This window comes from Aulostomus chinensis, chromosome 8, assembly GCF_037954235.1.
Source record: "Aulostomus chinensis isolate RoL2024-O1b breed Wild chromosome 8, RoL_Achi_v1.0, whole genome shotgun sequence".
Taxonomy (NCBI): domain Eukaryota; kingdom Metazoa; phylum Chordata; class Actinopteri; order Syngnathiformes; family Aulostomidae; genus Aulostomus; species Aulostomus chinensis.
In genome coordinates this window covers 28,304,674-28,326,448 of record NC_141327.1, presented here as the reverse complement: position 1 = coordinate 28,326,448, position 21,775 = coordinate 28,304,674, and the positions used below count along the sequence as shown (strand labels likewise).

Sequence of the window (21,775 nt, the reverse complement as noted above, 5' to 3'; positions counted from 1 at the left end):
CCTCTGCCCTCTGCGGCGTCGCCTGGTGGCGGCGCTGCGCTGCGCTGCGCTCCCGGAGACGGAGGACGCACACCAGGCGGTCACGCGACTCCTGACACGCGGCACGAATAAAGATTCTACTAAAAAAGACAGACCACAATAAAGTGACTAAATCGAGGGAACCAGTTATATCTCGTGGCCATGAAGCGACCAGGTTGAAGCTGCGGTTCATCAACGTTTTCTCTCAGCTCAAAGTTCCGCTGTTAAATCGCATCTCAAAGGAAACCAACGTCCCACCAGCGGCGATCTGACGTAGGCGGCGCTGTCAGAATGACGTGACGACGTCAGTCAAAAACACTCCCAATTAGATTTCTCTTTTCCAAGCTGCTGCGGCCTCAGAACATGGTGGGGCCTCTGTCCGGAGGGTTCTGGAGCGGAACCGTTCCTGCCTCTCATCCAGGAACAAGTCCAGCGCGTCCGAGTCCTCAGACTAAAAAGAACCAAATGTTTAGATTCCTCTCCTCTGGAAGTTCGCCTCCCACATTCCTGCGTATCACGAGGAGCGTCTGTGGTTCAGGTGGGACCGCTGCTGTCGGCTCGTATCGGTCTCAGTTTTACGAGGACAGTTCAATAATTGCTCTAAAAAATGTTCACGTTTCAATCTGGACGCAAGTTTCTGTTCTCTCCTCCAAGTCCTGGGAACCGAGTCAGGTGGACCGGGAGAGCCAGAGCCAGAGCCAGAGCCACGTCACTTCCCCAACCTGGAAAACTCCTCCTCGAGATTCAAGCGTTTTCAAGGAATTCCAGCCGACCGAAGAAACACGCCGCCAGCTTTATTTTAAAAATATACTTTAATACAACAGCTGCATATAAATATTAAAATATACATTATACAGGTTTACAGTACACCCACACAAAACAAAACAAAAATATTAGGCTTCTATTTGTACGGCACTTCTTGTATTGATTTTTTTTATTTTGTAGTTTTATTTTTTCAAAGGTTACTAACTGACGGAGTTGTACATAACGATGTGTTAATGTGTTAACAGGTCCAAAGTATAACTGTAGTACTGTGATTACTGAAAGACAGACATGGGGGGGGGGGGGTTGCTGTACATTATATGACACGTGGAATGTTGGATAGTTTCTCCTTCCTGCTTTCATCATCATCATCATCATCATCATCATCAGACAGGCTGAAGAAGCAGCAGGCGTTTGATTTCTCGCCACAGGTCGTCTCTCCTGGATAAGCGGCTCTGCCCTCGTTTCTAATGCCATGTTTTCACCACATCCACAAGTGACAGAAACAACTGACGTGGGTTTGGTTAAAGCCACAGGTGTGTGTGTGTGTGTGTGTGTGTGTGTGTGTGTGTGTGTGTGTGTGTGTGTGTGTTTACAAGTGCAGAACTAAGCATCTGTGTTCTACATCCTTGGCCAGCCTTGACAAAGTTTGCTCAACCTTGGACCCCCGACACAGGCGGCCTGCTGTGTGGGGTCACGGGGGTCACGGGGGTCACGGGGGTGTAGCTGCTCACTCACTGGACGATCTGATGTGTGCTTTTGTCTCCTGGAGAACTGCGGGACAGAGCAGGTTCCCCTCAGAAGGAAGCCGCCTCCCTGAAGTAACATCAGATTATGCAAAAAAACAAAGCCCCACCCTCTGCGTCCGTCTGCTGGGGAGTTTCATATGATTTGGTGGCTAAATCCTGATTGGTCAGAACATGACATGACATCACTTCTTGTCAACAGAGCTCCGCCCACATCAGACCAATAAAAGCAAAAACAGAAATCTCTCAGTGGACGAGACTGAAAACGTTGCCAAGAATCAGCGTTGATGCATGGCGCCGCTGCTGCACAGGTCAGGATGATTGACAGATGCTCGGCGCTGCGACACGCCGGGGAACTGGGGCGCTTCAGCCCGCTTCCTCTGCCTCAGCCTCCCCGTAAAGAAAACTCCACCTTCGGGTCTAAACTACCCCCCCCCAAAAAAAAAAAATCGGGCTCCATCAGCCCAGACAGAGGTTTCCAGGTCAGTGAGATGAGACAGAGCATCAAAACGCCGGCCGCCACAGCGAGCGCCAGCGATTCGCTCTCCTGCAGCTGTCAAGAGTGTAACGAGGGGTGGAGGCGGGGGTGGGGGGATTAAAAGGTTTTGGATAATCTACTCTGAGGCTAAGTACCGTTTCCCCCAACCTCCTCCGCCTGGAGGCCCATCGCCTTTGAAACCAGAGACGCCTGAGTGTCTTCAACAATGTGAGCGCTGGAGCAGAGTGGGGACGGCCAGCCGGAGGTCAGCCGCGTCCCACCAGTGTAGGTTTACTGATGGCTCTATCCCCCCCCCCCCCACCGCCTCCTCTACATCCCTCTATGCTGCTTTTACTTTCCCTACACAGACAATCTGAGAATTGACACCTTTGAATCACAGCAGAAGCACAAACAGATGGAAGCGTTTCCAAGCAACCAAAGAGAGACGACGAGCAGCTGCTCGACCCTGAAACGTCCGGCGCTTCAACGCTTTCTCCGCCCGCCAATCGTCCATCAGACCTCCCCAACGCAGGTTCACAGATGTTCAACTGATAATGATGAGAAGAGCAGAGGACTGAGGCCAGTCTCAGCAGACACGAGCAGCTTCAACCAGGAAGTGACTCCACAGAAGCCGGCAGTGCTCAGAGCTGATGAGCCTTCAACCTGCTCGTGGTCACCGGCGCTCTTTCTAACGGCCAGCAGGGGGCGACGCCACTGGCTGTGGAGAGGCACACGGAAATATGACCTATAGTCTCAGGTGCTACTCACATACTTTAGAGCTTTTGTTCAAATCTGGAGTAAAATAGACGATGAAGCCCAAATGTTTTAGGGCGGAGCTACAGAGGCAGATGGCGGCAGCTCCACCCTCTCAGCCAAACACCATCACCTGACCCTGCTCTAAATGAAATACTAAAAAGCCCAGCTTCAATATGTCGGTGAGCCGAACAGCGCTGCAGAGACAAGCTGGTCAGTGTGTGACCATCCCGGTCGATGTTCTCCGCCTGTCCAACGACAAGCTCCGAGCTCCAAGCATGCGTGGGTTAGCTAGCTAGCTAACCACGCATGCTTGGCGAAGACTTGCACCAAGTGTTAAGGCGCCACCAGCAAACGGCTGTTGGGATTTCTGACAAATACATTTGTGCGTACTTGTACACCAGTTACAGGAAAAAGCCTGGCCCACCACGGTTCTGGGCTTAGCCCCGCCCACAACCATCATGATTGGCTACAACCACTCATTATTACAGTCGCTTCCTCTTGTTTCCAGTGTTCCTGCTAACTGCTGGGAGCAACAACAGTAACAGATATGGGAGGCATTTAACTCTTAGCAGTAATATAATAACAACCCTATAATATCAGCTCACTGCAAACGTTCGCACAGTTCACACACTTCCTCCAGTCAGCTCCAGTTCCACACCGGAGCCTGAAGGCAACACGGACGTGTTTGGAGGACATTGGGGGAAATCTGGTATTTGGCCGCTTATTTCTACAGTACAGGAAGTTTTCTTTTGTGTGTGTGTGTGTGTGTGTGTGGGGGGGGGGGGGCCTCCAGCCAAGTATTATTCAACTTAAATGTAATGACTGAACCCTCTCCTTCAGTGCAGCCTGACATCTACGAGCACGTGTTCATGCGGGCGTTCTGGCCGGTTCTGAGGACAAAGTTGAAACCTTCCTCGCTCTCTCTCTCTCTCTCTCTCTCTCCCTCAACAGAAAGTTCCAGCACCGTTTTTCCCTTTCTGTCTTTAGCAAGTGCTGACACCCAACAAGGAAGCAACTCTGGGATGAATCATCCAGTTCATCCAAAGTCAAAGTCCATATTAGATCACACTTGGCCAACTCTGTAAACTGAGCGCAACAAGTTCTGCATTCTTTAAATCACGGCGGCTCCTCGCTCGACTCGGCCCGGCCCGGCCTGTCACGGCCGGCGTGCAAACAGCCACCGCAGAGTGGCCGAACAGCAGACATCTTTGGGTCATTCAGGTTTTCGCTCACATATATTTGCCCCTGTTTCCAGGTACACAGACTTTCAGGGAAACCGAGTCAGGAATGTGAGCAGAGTCAAGTGGCCTTGCCAAGACGAGACGCTCTCTGTTAAAGCTGTGCAGTTAAAGGGACATGGCGCGATTCAAAAGGGTCAACTTCTTCTCTTTCCAGAGGAACGAATGCTACACAGCGGTTGGGCCTGGTGTCATGTCTAGTTTGGCTCTGGGGCAACAATTCAATACGGTACAACAGTTTCCACTTTGGTTTTTGGTATATAGATGAACGTACACAGCAGATGGTGCTTTGTGCTGCTTATAAGGAAGGAAAACCCCAGAACGTTTGTGCATTCAAAGCGGAATCCCTCCGCACACAGACCTCATTGTCCTGACAACGTGACAGACGGGTTGTCCAACTGTTTTTGTGATATGTACAGTTGTTTTCTGCCGTTTCCTCTCTTTTGTCTTGTCGCTGCACAGGGGCATGTAAGGAAGCTGCTGCCAGCGTGAGATCCAGTGGCTCTGGCAGCGCCGCTCGCTCCCCAAGCCTCCAGACGAGCGGGAGGAAAGAACGCTCGTCCCAGCAGCAGAAAGAGTGCGGCGAACACCTTTCACCAAACAGGCCATCACTTCTCTCCTACTGGCTTCTGTGTCCTAGACCGTCAATCTTGTTGTTTATTGAAACCCTGACGGGCCCAACCAGGTTTCTGTGGTGATAAATGGTGGTTAAGAAACCTCAGTGACATCACGGCCTCCCGCTGCTACACCAGGCTTCATTTCATACAAAGCCACAAACTTTCACAGTCTCTGCCATGAGAGCTTCGCAGCTCCACAGTGCAACAACAGGAATCCTTTGTTTACAGTATCACATGACCATGAGCAACATTTCCCAGAAGTCAACGGATAAAGACACTAAAAACAGGGCCACAGCAAAAAAAAAAAAACGCCCTCTCTCGTATCCACAGCTTTGAAAACGACCACGAGCAGGTGAAGAGTTTAAGGTTAACTGATTCTCTCTGGAGAGGAGATGGAGTTTCCTTAAGAGGAGAACAGTGTGTTTAAGAACAGCAGCTCTGGAACGCAGCCCAGTCACTCGTCAAGGTCAAAAAACAAAAGGGAATTGCTTCGCTAACAGCCAGTCCTCAACTAAACTTCCACGAGACGACGTTCACAGAAAACGGTTCCAGCTACTGGTGCCATGAATCATGTTTAATCTGAACAGGAACAATGTTTTGGTAGACTGTTTTTTGTTTTTTGGCTGAAAATATGATAGGACAACTTTTTTTTTTTTTTTTTTTTTAACGTTAAAGGAGCACACCAACTTTTTTGCAACTCTGCTCATTGTCCATCGACCCAAAGAAGATCGAGAGCCTTTTCGCCTCGTTTCCACATGCAGAATTCTGGTGTCTGACATTTGGTATATTATGTGGCAAGAAGCCTGCGAGGCGACGGTTAGCCTGCGAGGCGACGGTTGGCCTGCGAGGCGACGGTTGGCCTGCGAGGCGACGGTTGGCCTGCGAGGCGACGGTTGGCCTGCGAGGCGACGGTTAGCCTGCGAGGCGACGGTTAGCCTGCGAGGCGACGGTTGGCCTGCGAGGCGACGGTTAGCCTGCGAGGCGACGGTTAGCCTGCGAGGCGACGGTTGGCCCAGGGTGAGAGGGCCATCAATTCTGCTACTTTCCGACAGCTCGACGTGAACTATCTACAGGGTAAACTTCAGAGATGACAATAGCCCACAATTTAGCTCACTTGTAACCTGTTAGCTTGTTTTTGCTAGCCCGCCGTCCTTGGCAACTTTGGGACCGAAAAATAAATGTGGGGAAGTGCTTCACAAACACATCGGAGGTTTCCATGGGGATGAACTTCAGACACCTGGATGTGGAAACGAGGCATTGGAGATTTCTACCAGCTGACTGCTAGGTAGCTTAGCACAATGAATGGCAGTGGGTGGGAAGTGTTAGCATAGCCCTGTCAAAAGTCATCACTTCTCCAACACCTTTTTCAATACCCCCCAGCAACCCTGACGAAACGATTCAAAGACAAACACTGTAATTTTAGGATCAGAACCAGATCGCAAAACCAAATGTTTGCTGAGGACTGGAAGTGTGACTTCTGTTGCTAATTTGACCTTCCAAGAGAGGATGAGGAGGATTCCTGCTGCACCGACCAACATCCCGAACCTGATCATCGACGACTCCCTCGAGGAGGACGACAAATAAGCAACTGGCCCAAAAAGTTGGTGCGTGGAGTAAAGCAAAGCTCGGAGCAGTAGTCATGGGTAACGTTTCAAGATCATGCATAATAACACAGGTCCCTGTGGCTTTAAGCTCCAGGCACTTCAGAAAGGCGTCATTATGCAAACTACAACAACAGAACATGCTCTCAAGCCAAAACCCAGTCAGCAGTTACTGCCTGATGCCGCTCAGGTTTGCATTGCTTCTTGTTTTTATCATCATCAGTAGCACCATCCTGAAACAAACCACCAAGCTCAACGCCCAGAAAAAAGGTGCCAAGAGTTTCTTTTTTTTCTTTTTTTTGAGGACCTGGAGCCCTCTTCAAAAGGTGCTTAGTTGCTCTTACCACAGTGCAATTAAAAGGGTCCTTTTTTTTTTCTTTTTTTTTTTAACGTCCAACAACATTTAGAGACCTTGGACAGGTTGGTCTACAGCTTCAGCAAAGACCACAGAATAAAGGCAGATTTCAAGACTCACACCCACTTTGTGAGTGGTGGCATTGCCAAATAACAACAAAATAATATAAAAAACACAAATTATTTGCTCTAGATCTACATGTGTCTACTTGCCATTGCAATTCAGGAAGGTGCGCTACATAAATCAGGTCAGGGGTTGAGGAGAGGGCTTGGGGAAGGCATTGAGGACACTTCCCTTTGTGGGTAAAAATAAAGCCACTGCAGAGAAGCTGAAGGAGCACCAGGCTGCAGAGCTACACGGCTGAGTGGATTTCTCCGAGATCTCTCAGATCTGAAATTATAGTGCCGTTAGAGGAAGGAAGTCCATTCAGTCACGCCATCCTTGAAGGAAGGTAAACATGGCAGCAAGTGCTTCAGTCGTTCATCCCTCACTCAGATCAAACGATGTTGATGCTTGGCAGCGTCTGAAGCAGTGAGGGCCTTTTGGTGTCCCAGTGGTTCAGCAGTGTCGGTTTCTTTGGTCAGTCTGAATTAAGGTGCAGGTTTTTTTTTTGTTTTTTTTTCGCTTTTAACTTTGTTTACATTTTGGGGGGAGGGGGGTGTTAAAGCTCCATGGACTTTTCCACACGAACAGCTGGTCTGGCATCAGGACTCCGTCACTCGCCGTGCCGCAGCATTTACGGACATTTCAGATGCAACCCAAATGGTATGCAGTGCTTCTGTAGGAGCCCGGCCAAATCAAAAAAGCACACAACCGCTCCTTTGTTTTCTGAGCCTGGGCTCGTCCCACTTCCTTATATTTGCACTATCCTCAAATGCCCCCTCACCCTCGGCTCACTACCGGCCCCCTGCTGACAGCTATGACCATCTACAAAACAGTGCAATGTCTATTCATAGGCACGATGGGGTACAAATACAGCACACGGAGGGAGAGAGGAACACTATACACACTCATACAGTATTTTACAGGTCCTGCACACACACATACATGCGCACGCACACACACGCGCGCACACACACTGACACATACACACACACACACACACAACACAAAATACAGAGACATCAGCAGCAGCAGCTCTGGTCTGATGATGGTCGTGGTGCAGCAGAGCGGAGAAGAGGACTGCTGTTCAGAGGGTCAACAACAGGCTCACGGGGGACATGTACTCCCCCGTGTCTCCTTCTCTTCTTCGTCTTACCCATCCTCTTCACCTTTTCTTCATCCCTTTGCCATTAAGCTGAGAGGGTGGAGGCTGCGTGGCGTGGAGAAGTACGGTCAAGTTGGCGATGCTGGGGGGGGGGGGCGGTGGAGGGAAAGGGGGAGGGGATGCCAGGCGAGTTTACCCCGCTGCCTCGTCTCCTTCCTGTGAGGCATCTTTGCCCTGGTTCTGCCCCCCCGCGCTGGCCGCCAAAATCCTCTGCACAAAGTCTTTGGTTCGCCCGGCAACTAGCGGACCTGCAGTTACACCAGATAACAGTCGCCCGTTAGCGTGGTTTTGTTAAAACGCGATCTCTCTGAAATCTTTAGCAAGTCACGTTTATTTCCAGCAAACCTGAGACAAATACTGGACGTACAAACCCAGATTCCCACAGGAGGAAACGAGTCCTGGTTCCAGAATGTTTGGGTATGTTAACAATTGATGACTAAGCCGGTTTGTAAATGTTTCATTTAAAATAAAAAAAAACAGTTCATTTCTCTAGACTCGAGTTTGCTTTTTGTTCAAATGTTTCAAAAGGTAAACACTGATGAAACAATGTTGTACTGCCCTGATTAGTCAGGACTTCTCATGGAACCACATGTGGTAATAAATCAAAGACAACGATCCCTGGTGTGTTTCTGGAGCTGCTCTACACCCTACGAACACATGTGGCGGTTGGGGGTTTGTGCTCGACTCAGATCAGGACAACAACGGACCGCTTGTGTTCCTCTCTCACCGCTGGACTCACGAAGGATGTCTTCCAGGCGCTGGGTCATCCCTCGCTCGTCCGTGTCCTCCTCCTCGCTGCTCTCCACCCTCTGACGGATCACCTCCTTGATCCGCAGCAGAGCCCCCAGCAGGTTCTCTGTGCACCAAAACAAACCTCATCGTTAGGGTGTAAAGCAGAGCGCAGAGAGAGCCAACACCTGAGGCAGGTGTGAAGCCGAGGCCACACCCGATGAGACCTCGCTGATTTCACGACTTAAAATGGAGTCAAAGAACTCAGGGACGATTGTTGTCTAATCAAGTTTGTGTCGATACTCATCACAAGGATTTAGAGAAGGAAAAGTGAAAGAAAGAAAGAAAATCAGAAGGAGAGAGAGAGGGAGAAGGTGGGGGAGTGAGGGAGGAAGCGGGGGAGTTGAGGTTAAGCTGTGTGTGTTTTGGCTTCCTGCCGGGGAGAACAAAAATTTGCTTGAGCCACAGCTAAAAAGTTTGCCATGAAATGCCGAGCCACAGTCAGGAACGTCTGGAATGTTGAAAAACGGAGGAAAAAACGGAGAAAGGAAGCGTGATGTGGTTGAATTCACGGAGGAAGCAGGAAGCAGGGGAGATGGAGCTGCCGTATTTGGGCGTGTGGAAGTGTTGATGAGGTGTTTATGGAGACCCTCGTCTCTGGCTTCTCCCTGAATAAGAGTGTGTGAACACACGCTTGTCCTCAGGTAGCTGGTTACGATCAGTCATATGTCACATGACTTCCTCCACCAGGGAGATTTTGTTTACAGTGTTGGTCAATCAGCAAAAACCTCCGCGGCGGACAAAGAAGCCGTTCACTCCGAGATAAATCTGTTCCGCATAATGAAAAATGACATTCTGTTTCCATGAGGAGCGCCGGGGACGGACGCGTGTGTTTATGTGCGTGTGAAAGTTGTGCGCAGGGTCAAGGCATGACACACTCACTCCAAGACTGAAAAATGACACAAGCAAAAGTAAATACATGAATTCGTTTAAGTAAGAAGAAGGCTTTTGTCTGTACGGTCCTAGAAAATCATTGTTTTAATCTACGTTCATTGATGGTGTTCATATGTACCAGATATTATCATCATTGTGTATCAGATGGATTTCAGTTCAAAATATAATAATTAGGTGAATATAAATGTGTAGAAAATTAAAAAGGCCACATGTTTAATAAGAGCATGTGGACAAAGAAATCAAAGGAATCCGCTGAAAGTGGCATTCAATTTCCAAAGGACGTCTCAGCGCTTCTCTCGGCTCATTTCATACCTGGAACTTCAGACACACTTCAAAACTCTGAGTGCTTCTAAAATTGTGACCGACGCTCAACGATGTACCTGAACGCCTCCTGTGACCTCATTGGGCTCAGATGGTTGATTCATAGAATCGTGACAGAGACCCTACGGGCCAGATAAGGGGGTCTAGCAGCTGGAGCTGAGGGTACTGACCGTACTCCTGGTTGAGCCCCCACAGCTTGATCTTGTTGGCTTCGTGCTGGGCTTTCTTCTTCAGGCGACAGGCCCTGGAACAGGACAAGAGAACGCCGTCATCCTCAGACTGAGCCCAGCTGGAGGGGGACCAGTCATTCTCACGTCCTCAACTATCTGACACCTTTACCCTGAAGGCCTGCGACTCGTTTGCAGCATGAAAAACCAGGTTGAAAAAGGAGTCAATCAATACACATTAAATATTCATGCACCTCTCCCCCTAAAGTCAGCTTAGCGAGAAGCCACGTACCACTAAGGCGGCCATTTGTCTGGATTAGGAGTGTCAGTCCAGTTCTGCAGCACAGCGTCCTCAGACCAGCGCGGCCTGGAGTCGTTTGGATCGGCGTCTCAGAGGCAGCGTTGAGCATGAAGACGCCAGGAGAGCGGCAGCGAACTGAGCACACTCAGGTGCAGCCGCTGAACGTCCCTCACCAGAGCGACACGCCGCCAGTCAAAGACTGGAACTGAAATCTGCTTTCAGTTCACAAACCGAGTGTTCATGAAAGGACAGAGGCGAAGGCGAGTGTTGTTCTAACGCTTACCTACGTTGTAGGAGTGAACAATAAAACTGTTAGGGGGAGTTAGACGACACCAGTGGGACAATACATAGATATATTAGGGTACTGTGTGGCGTTTGCCTGTGCCACACTATCACTGACGTGCATGTTGGGAGGACGGGTTAAACCCGACTGCATCGGACACGTGAGAATTATGTTTTTTCTGCTACAGGAAACCGACAAATTTCTGTCGGGACGAGGGGACAAACTCAACGCTGCCACGAGAGGAGTTCTTCTTAAGCGTCTCTGAATGGAAGTCCCCGACATAGCACCACCTACCTATCAGGAGGCCAACGTTCCTCAGTGAATAAATCGATTCATTCATGTGTACTGGGACAACAAAGTAGACTCATTAATTGACCTAATGGAGCTGCAACTGTGCATGTAAACCCAGTGATTGTGAAAAATAACAGGAGGGAGAGTTGGGAGGAGGGCAGGATAATCCCAGCACTGCCTCTGACCTGGCTCCCAGCTCCGATTGAGACATTCCTGCATATTAAATTAAAACATGAACTCAGTCACATACGAGCGAAATGTTGATGTTCAGTATAACTTCTCGTCCGCCTCTGTTTTTCCCCTCAAATGTTCTATCTGGAGGCATGTTTGTGTACTGCTTGATATACAGTATGATTGGAATAATAAGATATTCCCAGAGTTCCCCTCCTATTTAAACTGCCCCCCCTACTCTCCCCACAAATGAACTTCGCACGACCCCCTCGCTCCTCATCTCACTCCTTGTGTGCCTCCTCGATCCCGTTCTGATTTCCTCCCATTCAGCCTTTCATCCTGCCTCCATCCATCTCATCTCTTGTTTTCCTCCTCTTCCCTCCAGCCCTCCTTTACTTTCATACGTCGGCATGTCCAAAGTAAACTCATTAAAAATGGTCCCATCAGACCCAAAACACCCCTGACATACATTTCAAAGACCGCGTGTTTTGAGGACCCTTTTACATGCTAATTTGACATGTATAAAAGCTCGGGTTGACATTTGAAAGGTCACAGAACAATAAGTCCTACCTTCCATCTATTCAGATCAGCGGACGCCTTAAATTCGACTGAGGCTCATGTTCCCTTTCTTTCTGTTGTCCAGAAACAGCATCAGAAGCTAAACCCACCACACGTTTGAAAGCCGACACAAACGACTGACTCTGCGAAACCACAGAGCCCTGAAGAATTCACTTCTTGGGTTGTTTTTGAGTGCAAACACTGAAAAGCTCTCAAAATGTCCACTCATGACTACTAAATCAATAACCAGATCTCCGGGCTCTGACTTGGTGCAGAAGACGTAGGAGGACGGTTAAGTGGAGTTACCTGGAGGCCAGCTTGTTCTTCTCCTTGCGCGATCGGGCTCGAGCCACGGCGGGCAGGTCGTTGACCGGACCCATGCCGTCAATGGCGGCGTTGAGCTTCTGCAGCTGCTCTCCGATATTATGGAGCTTCTGGGGATTTGGCGTCAGGTCGCTGGCATCTGTCTTGCGTGCTTTGCGGCGCCCTTTTTTGCCTTGATAGCACAAGAAGCCAAAGCTAAATCAATGCCAGCCTGCAGGGGTCGTTCAATGCTCTCAAGTTAAAGGAACCCAGGGAGCCCATCAGGGACCTGACACCCCCACAGACCAGCTGACTGCTAGTTAGCATAGCAAAATTAATGGTAGTGGGTTGGAACTGTTAGCAAAACTCCATCAAACAGCCTCAAATATCATTTTCTCCAAAATGCTCTTTGACTGCAGTGACAGATGTTGTTTGAATAATTAAAAATAATGAGATTTTGTAATTAGAGATCCAGATACATGAGGAGGGTTGCTGCCGGACACACCGGCATCCTGAACCCGATCTGTGTTGATGCCTTTTGACAGAGCAGTGCTCGCTCTTCCCACCCAAACCAGTCATTGTGCTAAGCTAATTAGCATGGTCTCCATCTTCCTGTCTGGCTTTGGGGATGACGGAAATTAAGCGTATTTCCAGAGAAGTTGAAGTGTTGCTTTGAACATTTATGACCTTTATCACTTGAACATCAAATCTACCAAACAACAGCTGCGGCTCTGAAACAGCAGATGCCAGCGGAGCTTCCTTTGCAGTCTTACTGGGTTTTACTGCAGTAAAGAAGAACTGATTTCCTGTATGAAATATTAGCAGCTGATAACTGAGCTGACTGGGAAGTAGAGCTGATACATGACGTGGTATCAGATCGTTGCATAAACGTACGTTCTTGCTAATATGGATCATGTATTTTTGACCAGTGTCAGAGAAAATTCACATTCCGGGATCAAAATCGAGACGACGCCCCCAAAAAGCTCCATGTAAACCAGGTGGGAGCACAGCCGGTAACATGACTCACAGGATATCCACATTCTTCTGGATAGTGCCGCCAAAAAGTGAACACCCTTATTATAGATGATATGATACGATATGATATTAGAAAAAATGTTTTGGATGTGCAGTTATGAGACTCATTCCCATATTTCATACTATAATCTGAATAATGAGCTTGGTATTGAGCTGGCAGCTCGTGGTTTCTGTCAAACTGCTGCACAGCCACAGTTGCAGGATTTACTTATCGGCAAGGAAATGCTGAAAAATTTAGATTTTGACATGAAAGTTGTATGTAGGGCACAAGCCTGAGGGTCAGATTTGAGTCACATGAGAGAAAAGAAATGGGACACTTTCAGCTGCAGCGCGAGCGTCGTTTTAATGACTCCTGCAGCTTAAAGGCTCTCGTGTAGTCGATCTTTGCACTTCCAGAATTTCACCAGGGATGCAATTACCAGTTCATCCATCCATTTTATCTGATCTTATATTTTGTATATTCAATACACAAGAAAACAACTTTTTTTTTTTAACCTTTCACAGGTTTTTAAGTGGAACAGCGTTCTCACCCTCTCGGCGGTACAGCGTGCTGGGTAGCGTGCTGGAGCTCCATGACAGAGACCAGTGGACGTCTCCACCCAGCTTCTTCTTCGTGGCTGACTCCCGAGAACGTCTGTACTCCCAGAAACAGCGGCGTTTTGATGGCCGTTCTCCCGGCTGTCTCACTGGCTCCGCCTCCACCTCTGGAAGAAGGAGAAAAAAACAACAAGATGCAAAAAAAGAGTCATCCAGTTCCCGGTGTCGCTCAAGTTCTGCGTCCCGGTCAACTGGACTGTACCAGTTTCCTTGAGGACGTTTGGCCTCTCACCCAAGAGGCTCTAAACTCTTTAATCCCGTGACCAGGAGCAGAGGCAGTTTAAAAGCTTCCGTTCTGAAATTCCATAAAATGCGACAGCCTTTTGACATTTGTGGCAAAAACAGAAGCAGAGGAAGTCATCCCACGAGCTCCTGGCTGTTGTTTGGTGGTTTCCTTCTTAAATGACCGTGTAGCTCTACTTGATCGGTCACCTGATGGACAGACAGTCCGTCAATTTTACTTTGGACATTTTTCTATTTCAAAATATTCATTCATGATTCACTTACTTTAAATTCTTGTCAATCATCCATCAGTCGCAAAAGTGATAGACGGATCGATTGATTGTGAAAATAACGGTTAGTTGTGGCTCCACATCTGTGAGTGTACTCTTACTGACACCAGTGCAGTGACGCAGGTGTGTGTGTGTGCGTGCGTTGGGGGGGTTGACACAATCTGCTGTGTTTCCACTACAATCAGACTGGTTATACCTGTAAACGAGACCAGATGAACCACGGCAGGCAACAGGTGAAGGGGCGGGGCACGAAGTAGCTCTGACATCACATTATGAATGGATGACTGACATTTTGTGAGGTCACTCAAGGCCTCAAACAATGGCCACGATGCCGGTATAAACCAACGTCGAAGAATACAATAAAACAGACGAATCTGTTTTTCAACAAATTAGACCAAACGAGCACCACTGCAGTGAGGCGCGAATCAGAGCGGCTGCTGCAGCGTCCACTCTATCAGCCTCTCGGTATCTAAGCCCCACAGCCGGAGTTCAACTCATTGGTGGTTAAAAGTTATATTTTGGTCCTTAAAATCCTGTCATGCGAAAAACATTGTGATGTTTTCGAAAATGCTGCTTGAGAAGAATTAGAAAACAAAACAAGCAGTCGAGAGTCCAAGCAAGAAAAGAACTTGAGGGTAAAACGAGTGGCGCCATCAAAGGTGGACCCGATTCTATGGAGGTGGACACTGAGAGGCAGGGGTATTTAATAAAAGACAAAGACTCTGCCACGGTAAGACAGCGGCTCCTTGATCATGCCTGACGGGTGTTGTTGGCTATGTTTGCCCGCCATGAAATGACACAGTGAGCCCACAAACACACAGTGGACGTCCTGGTAATAAAACCACCAGCCGACCACGCCGTTAGCGAGGCAGACACCTACACGAGCATGCAGACGTCACAGAAGATTAGCCTCCGGCGCACAGAGCCATGAATAATGGCATCATAAATAATACAACACCCAATGCTCCACCAGCAGGGCAGAGAGATGGAGGGAGGCAGAGAGAGAGAGAGAGAGAGAGAGAGAGTGTTCAAAACATAACAATGAAAATATTTTCTGGCAGGATTAAATCAGACTGAAAGTTAATCACCGTAAAGTCCCATCCTTGCCATTAGCCAGGGCTGGCGTTCACACACACACACACACACACACACACACACACACACACACACACACACACACACACACACACACACACACACACACAGAGCTTATGCAACATCAACCCGTCTAGTCCAGTCTGCAGATAGCACCATTGTCTGACTCTGATCTTTCGCTCCATCTCTCTCTGAACTCACACCCTACCATCCATCATACGGCTTCTTGACCGAACAGGCGCACAAACACACACCACCACAACAAAGGACGGGGACAATGGTGTCTTGCGACAGTGGAAATGTGAGCCGGACTCGTCTTCGGGAGAGAGACAGCGACCTCTCCATTACCTTGCGACCAGACACGGCTAGAGATTTGTTTATCTAATCAGAGGACGTGCGGGGGTGGGGGTGGGGGTGGGGGTGGCTGATGCGCTTGGGAAAAGATGGCCATCAGAAGTGAAGTCAGTTTAAACAGTTCAAATATACATGTTAATTATTCATGTCCTGTTGTCTGGACAAGAAAGGACCCGAGGCCAGGATATTTTTACCTGACGTTCGAGTGACCTCAGTCCAGAAACATGGAATGACTCAGCTTCAATGAGCCGATGGTTACAGTGGAATCCTCAGTGTCCCCCCACCGCCCTGCCCCCCCAGGGCTGAACAACTCACTGACATCACCACATGGCCTCGTACCATCACCACAGGAGGTCCACGCAAAGCAAACATGCCGACTTTTGGGGAAATTGAATTGTGTCCATCATTTTTAGTGTCAGGCTGGCAGATAGAGACACTTGTGTCCTCTCCGTGAGGAGCTCCGACCCCCCGGACGGCTAACTGCTAGTTAGCTTAGCTGCAATGAACACTGGGTGATTTGACACAGCAGCTCAAAAGCCCCATCTTAAATTAAGTCAACAAAAGAAAATGTTCGGAGACGACTAGAGGAGCGACTGCTGCTACCAATCATGGCCGACTTTGTCAGAGAGGATGAGGAGGGTTACTGCTGGACACACCAGAACCCTGGACCTGAGCTGGCTGAACCAGAATACACACAGGAGGAACTGCAGGTCCAAGAAGCTGGGCGAGCAAGACGGGATGGGGGTCTGAGGCAGTCCAAGTAGTTCCCGGTACGAACCTGATCAAATGATATCATCTCTTAATCTTCACGGTCAGTGAATGTTAAGCACAACCATGATTCTAGGCAGGCAAAGACCGAGACCTCTGTCAATTCTAGTGACGGAAAGTCAGTGGAGTGCCCAAAAATTGTGTGGTACAGACCCCCAGAATAATCCCACCATTCCCATTATGTCCAGCACGGAGCTCACACGGCTCTGTGTTTGTCTCTCAGCAGGATTACACAACAACTATGAGGCCGATAGCCACCAAACACCGCGGTTACCAGTGAAAGCAGAGGTGGGTCAAGTAAGTAGTTTAAATACAGCACACAGAGAGACGTTAGCTTAGCTACCAACAACGACACAGCAACAGAAACACTTAACTTCCCCATTCCAGAACTTTTCAGAATAAGCCACTTGAGCACGTGCTGACAAACCCATTATAAAATTAAACCATTGATGCTTTTATTTTGAAGGCAAGAGAAGACAGAGCCAGGATCATCCCTGACAAGGCAGAAAAAGAAGCTTTCCAATTACAGAAGTTTGTTCAAAACCAGCGATTTGTTCACCAGATTTCTTGCAACGTCAGGTATTTTTTGAACGACACTGATCTCAGATCAGTCATTGAAGTTCTGGTGTCAGAACCTGTACTGATTTGTGAATGAGAGACACTGAGGTGGAAAGAAACGATGCGAAAGAGAAACCAAACAGAAGCGTCACCAGTTGAATGCTTCAGTCTGTTAAACTGCTGTTCTACTGTGTTTAAGAACCTGTATCAACTTTCCTGTATACGTCTGTGCCCCCCCCCCCCCCGCGGCTGTTACAGATGGTATTTGAATACATGAACACTCAGAGCCATTTCATAACAGTAAAACTGTGGCCAATGAAGCGGTATGTTGTCCGGGAATTACACCCGCAGCTTTGGCATTTAATGTTCCTCTGCTTAGCCAACCAAGACACACACGGCGGTCTGAGGTCTCGTCTGGACTTGAGACAGATTAAAATGGTTTCCGTGTGGGCAGACGGCTGCTGGCAGCGCCATGATAAGATGTCCCCGCCAAACAGATACGGACAAACTGAAAGCAGGACTCACCGCATTCAGTTTCGGAGGAACTGGAGACTTCAGCTTCCACCGCTGTCTCCTCTGCTCCCTCCTCTCCTTCATCATCTTCATCATCCTCCTCTTGCTCCTCATCGTCATCATCCAAATCCAGCTCCTCCCTGTCCTGATTTTCTTTCCCGTCCTGCACCTCCTGCTGTGTCTCCCCGACCTGCCCCTCCTCCGTTGGGGCGTTGTGGGCGGGGCCTGCCCCCAGCTCGCCTCCCTGGCTCAATGAGTAGTTGTGCTCCTCGCTGCAGTGCTCCAGAACCAAACCTGCAGCCACCTCCTCCACCACCTGGTACACCTCCACTGTACACTCCCTCGACATCCCGCCATCTTGTCCCCCGCCAGCGGCTCGTCCTGCAACAATAACCTCCCGCTCTGTTGTCGTGGTAACACAGGTACGCTCCCTCCCTCCACAAGTGGCCTGGATGTCCTGGGTGACAGGAGATGCCACGTGCGTTGGCATTATCTTGCTGCTCTTCCTCTTCCTCTCCTCCTCCTCTTCCTCCTCCTGCTCCTCCTCTAGGCTCCTCCCCCACCGGCCCATCAGGACGGCCTCCTCGGAGCAGGCCAGCAGCTCCCCCCCAACACCGAGGCCCAGCTTGGTGTAACGCGCCATCTCATCCAGTGCCGACACGTCCCAGCGCTCTGGGTGCAGGTCCTCACCAAAACCACCGTCGTCCACCAGATCGCTTAGCAACTCAAAGGGCCGTTTCCTTGGCGATGCCGGGGAGCCCAGCATGAGGAGCACACTCTGAAAGGACAGAGATGCTTACTAGGCCTCATTTAATATTCATACAGTACTTCATACTTGACCCAATTATCATTTTTTGTTCATGTGGCACAGATCAGATTGATCATTTTGTAATCATGATCATAAATATGTCAAGTATATTCATTTCATATTCAACATGTGGCTCACATTTATCATGTCACTTTTGACAGGCACCACCACAAACAGAAGGAGCCGTCTTCATATTTTGGTTTAAATTTGTATTTATTGTCCTTCTTCGCTCCCAACTCTCTGACCGGTTTCACCATGAAGCTCAAAATACGTTTGCAGTTCAAATTGCACCAAACAACACGCGCCAAGTCCTCACCTGGTCGTACTCAGTCCTGCCCCCTTGTGGTGACATGGCCAGAGGGTAGGGGCTCAGCATACCCCTGTGGCCCCCATAGGCCTCGCCAAAAGCAGGCTCCATCCCATTCATACCCGGCTGCAAGGGGAGGAAACGCAGTCAGGAGAGGTGACGGATGACACGTACTGCAGTTTTTCTGATGCTCGTACTGTACCTGAGGCATGCCCGAGGCGGGAGGGTGTCAGGTCGTGGTCACAATATAAGTTCAAGACAGTTCAGCTGCAAAACACAACGTTTGTTGGATCAGAATGTGACAAGGACGAGAGAATAGAGGCTGAGAGAAGCGGAGGCAAAGACGTCCGTCAATAAATTATTTTTAGAACTCCAACGATTCCACTGTCCCACATAATTATGTACATTTTATTGACAACGGTCTCACATACGGACATGGAAAATGATGCACAATTGTGATATGATACAGATTTATATTTACTGTAAGAGCCAGGAGTCAATTATCTCATGGATCTCATGGTGCGTTCATGAACAACTCGCAAGTTTGGACCTCAAGGGTGGGAGAACACATTGAACACCTGTGGAATTTGGAAAAGCCCACGAGGAAGGAGTCTCTGTGAGCTGGGAGGAGTATGACACCACTCCACGAGGACGCGTTTGTGGTGAAAGCTGACCACTGTAATCAATCCAGGCCTTAAAAACTGATGGTTCGTTTAGGTGCCACTCATCATTGCAGGTGAATAACATGTCAAACCGCGTTTTAGTTTCCTTTTTCCAGTCCATCCTCACGTTGCAGCTAGTTTTGGTGTGGTTAATGTCACGTTGCACAGGAGCGTTCATGAATTACGGCACGATCACAGCCATTCTAGACCCGTCTCAAGCCAGAGAGGAAGTCAGAAGCTGAAACATTAAAACTTCCATCCAAACAAAAGAAGGTTAGGAAAAACACAGGAAGACTGAGTAGCCTGAGTGACGGCGCTCCTCTTTAAGGAGCAGATTAAGACAGCAAGACAGCTTCTTACTGCAATACAAGCAAATATGTGTATTTATACATTTGTATGTATGTTTACGTACATTTTTGGAAATACAGAATTTCTCTTCCTCGATGTGATGAACTGTAACTTGAACCAATTTCTCCGCCAGTATCAATAAAGCACTTCTGATTCTGATAGTTACCCAAGATGCAGCGTTGAAAGGGTCAAAGGGTCGAGGTCTTTTCACATGATGCAGTCCTGCAGCCCCCGGACCCCCCCCCCCTCTGGAGGAGAGAAAAAAAAAAAAAAAAAAAGGAGCAGGAAGCAGGAAGTCAGACATGAGTTCACCAGGGGCCACAACGCAAATTATACAGCAAGCAAACACATCGTTAGAGCAGAAAGCTGCAGCAGTGGATAATGGCAGGGTTGAACACTCACAGTATCATGTTTTCTCCACACGTTACAGTTAAACAACAAACATATAAAAGGTACAACTTAAACAAATCTTTCTTATAATAACGTGCTTTGGTTCAGCAGAGAACATTTCTTTGTATATTTATTTGTTTTTCTTGCATTCCCTTACAGAGTTGTGTTCATCTGCTGTCGCTGTTGTGGCTCATAGAAGCTAGTTTTTCTATTAATACATTTATTTATTCAACATGAAAAAAACAACAAAAAACCTTACGCTGCCAGAAATGTAGGACACATCGTTTCCAGAAAAAAACCCCGCCATTAATGAGCATAAAAAGAGAAAACGCTTTCATGCACACAAAGACTAAGCAGCAAATTATGAAGGTGGCATCAAGAGATAAATATGGAGCCAATTACTACCTCTAAACGACCGAGCGTGAGTGGTTTCAGTGGTACGGTGAGTTGCTACCATCACTGCTGCTTCAAATGATGTCTTTGGCATTCGTTTGTCAGATATTACACAACTCATGTCAGAAGAAGTGAAACAGAGTAGAAGATAAGCAGAGAGATGAAAACAGATTATCCTGGGGTACGGAAGCCCAGAAAGGACACATAAAGTCGGGTACGAAGACACTGACTTAAAAAAAAAAGGTTATAAATAAATACTCACTTAAACCTTGCCAAAAAAAAAAAGGGTGTAAATGACCGCCTTATTTACTAGAACTTACGCATCATATCTGACTTATCAAACCTGTAGCGTCATGTATCAACGATGGTTATGTCAGTATTATAACTGTTGCTATGTTACATGTTCCACTGGTTACGCAGCAAATGAACATCTGTATTAATGGTTTGCTTAAAATGTGTCTGCAAACAATTTCTACCGCATCACCGTTCCAGCTACTCGGTGGCGACAGACGCGTCACGGAGTCGAACGGTTAAAACACACACACACAGCCCTACTGATCGGTTTTAAGACCTTCTGGCGAGTCGTTGTCCCAGCAGCTCAAGCAGCAGCTTGAGCCTGAAGCACACAGGGTCCAGTCAGCCTCACTACCATCAATAATCACTCATCAATACCAGCAGCCACACTGACCTCGTTTCTTGCGAGAGACAAGGACACGTCTATTCCTCTTCACTCATCGCACAACAACGAGGTCTTCCGAATATTTGCGGCGACAGTCTTCATGAAAACGGCTCCGTTTGTGCTGCGGGACACAAACTCGGCCACACACCGCTGACGTTATGCATAGATTCCAGTCTCCAGAGAGTTTCAGGCCTCTCCAACAACTGACCCAGGACCTGCATGATGAAGTAAGTTCAACACATGCAGGCTGCTTTCGAACTCCCAGCACTGACAAACCCAGACAGCCCTAATCAGGATAACACCTGGGGCGTAAACAACGCGCTCAGCCAGCCCACGAGCTCCCGTCCTGGTTCTGTGTCTTCATCAAAATGCATCATGAAACAATTCATTGTGATGCATTTGACAACTTGCAGCGCTAAATTGAGTGACTATAAAACCAAGATGTGACAGCTGCTCGAGCAAATACAAACACAAAAACACACACACACGTTTATTTCAATTAAACCCTCAAGGTGATGAGACAACAGGCGATGGACATGTGGAAGATTCTAGAAGATTTATTATCATCATTGTTGTATCAAAAGAAAAAGACAGGAAAATAAGAGAATTTTTTTTGTTGTTGTCCGTCTCGAAATTCTGTCTGGAAAGCTCGGCCCTGAGCACGTTGGTTCCTACAAAAAGGTCAGTCGTTTCTAGCTTATATCAAATGTTGGGGACTATTTTCAGTGGCGGAGTAATACACATTAATTGACCTTGTGCATCAGGCTGCAGGCTGTCTGTGTGTATGTGTGTGTGTGTGTGTGTGTGTGTTAGATGGTAACAGAGAGGCTCAGTGTCCTT

At 48.2% G+C, this 21,775-nt stretch overlaps 1 protein-coding gene across 4 annotated transcripts in view; it reads right to left on the bottom strand.

Annotated features, from left to right (window-relative positions):
- Positions 1 to 811: 811 nt before the first annotated feature.
- Positions 812 to 21,775, bottom strand: part of LOC147257960 (uncharacterized) — a 27,632-nt gene continuing 6,668 nt past the window's right edge. For 3 of the 4 annotated variants that reach the window (XM_086212237.1, XM_086212236.1, XM_086212238.1), the window contains 9 exons: positions 19,640 to 19,721; positions 18,666 to 18,730; positions 18,473 to 18,589; positions 17,361 to 18,126; positions 13,482 to 13,655; positions 11,920 to 12,109; positions 10,013 to 10,086; positions 8,566 to 8,694; positions 812 to 8,086 (listed from right to left, as the gene is read on the bottom strand). In XM_086212237.1, coding sequence (XP_086068363.1) covers positions 7,971 to 8,086; positions 8,566 to 8,694; positions 10,013 to 10,086; positions 11,920 to 12,109; positions 13,482 to 13,655; positions 17,361 to 18,126; positions 18,473 to 18,589; positions 18,666 to 18,674 — 1,575 coding nt within the window. In that variant the 5' untranslated portion in view covers positions 18,675 to 18,730; positions 19,640 to 19,721 and the 3' untranslated portion in view covers positions 812 to 7,970. The remainder of the gene's footprint in view (positions 8,087 to 8,565; positions 8,695 to 10,012; positions 10,087 to 11,919; positions 12,110 to 13,481; positions 13,656 to 17,360; positions 18,127 to 18,472; positions 18,590 to 18,665; positions 18,731 to 19,639; positions 19,722 to 21,775) is intronic. The other variant, XR_015117647.1, reaches the window with a different exon arrangement.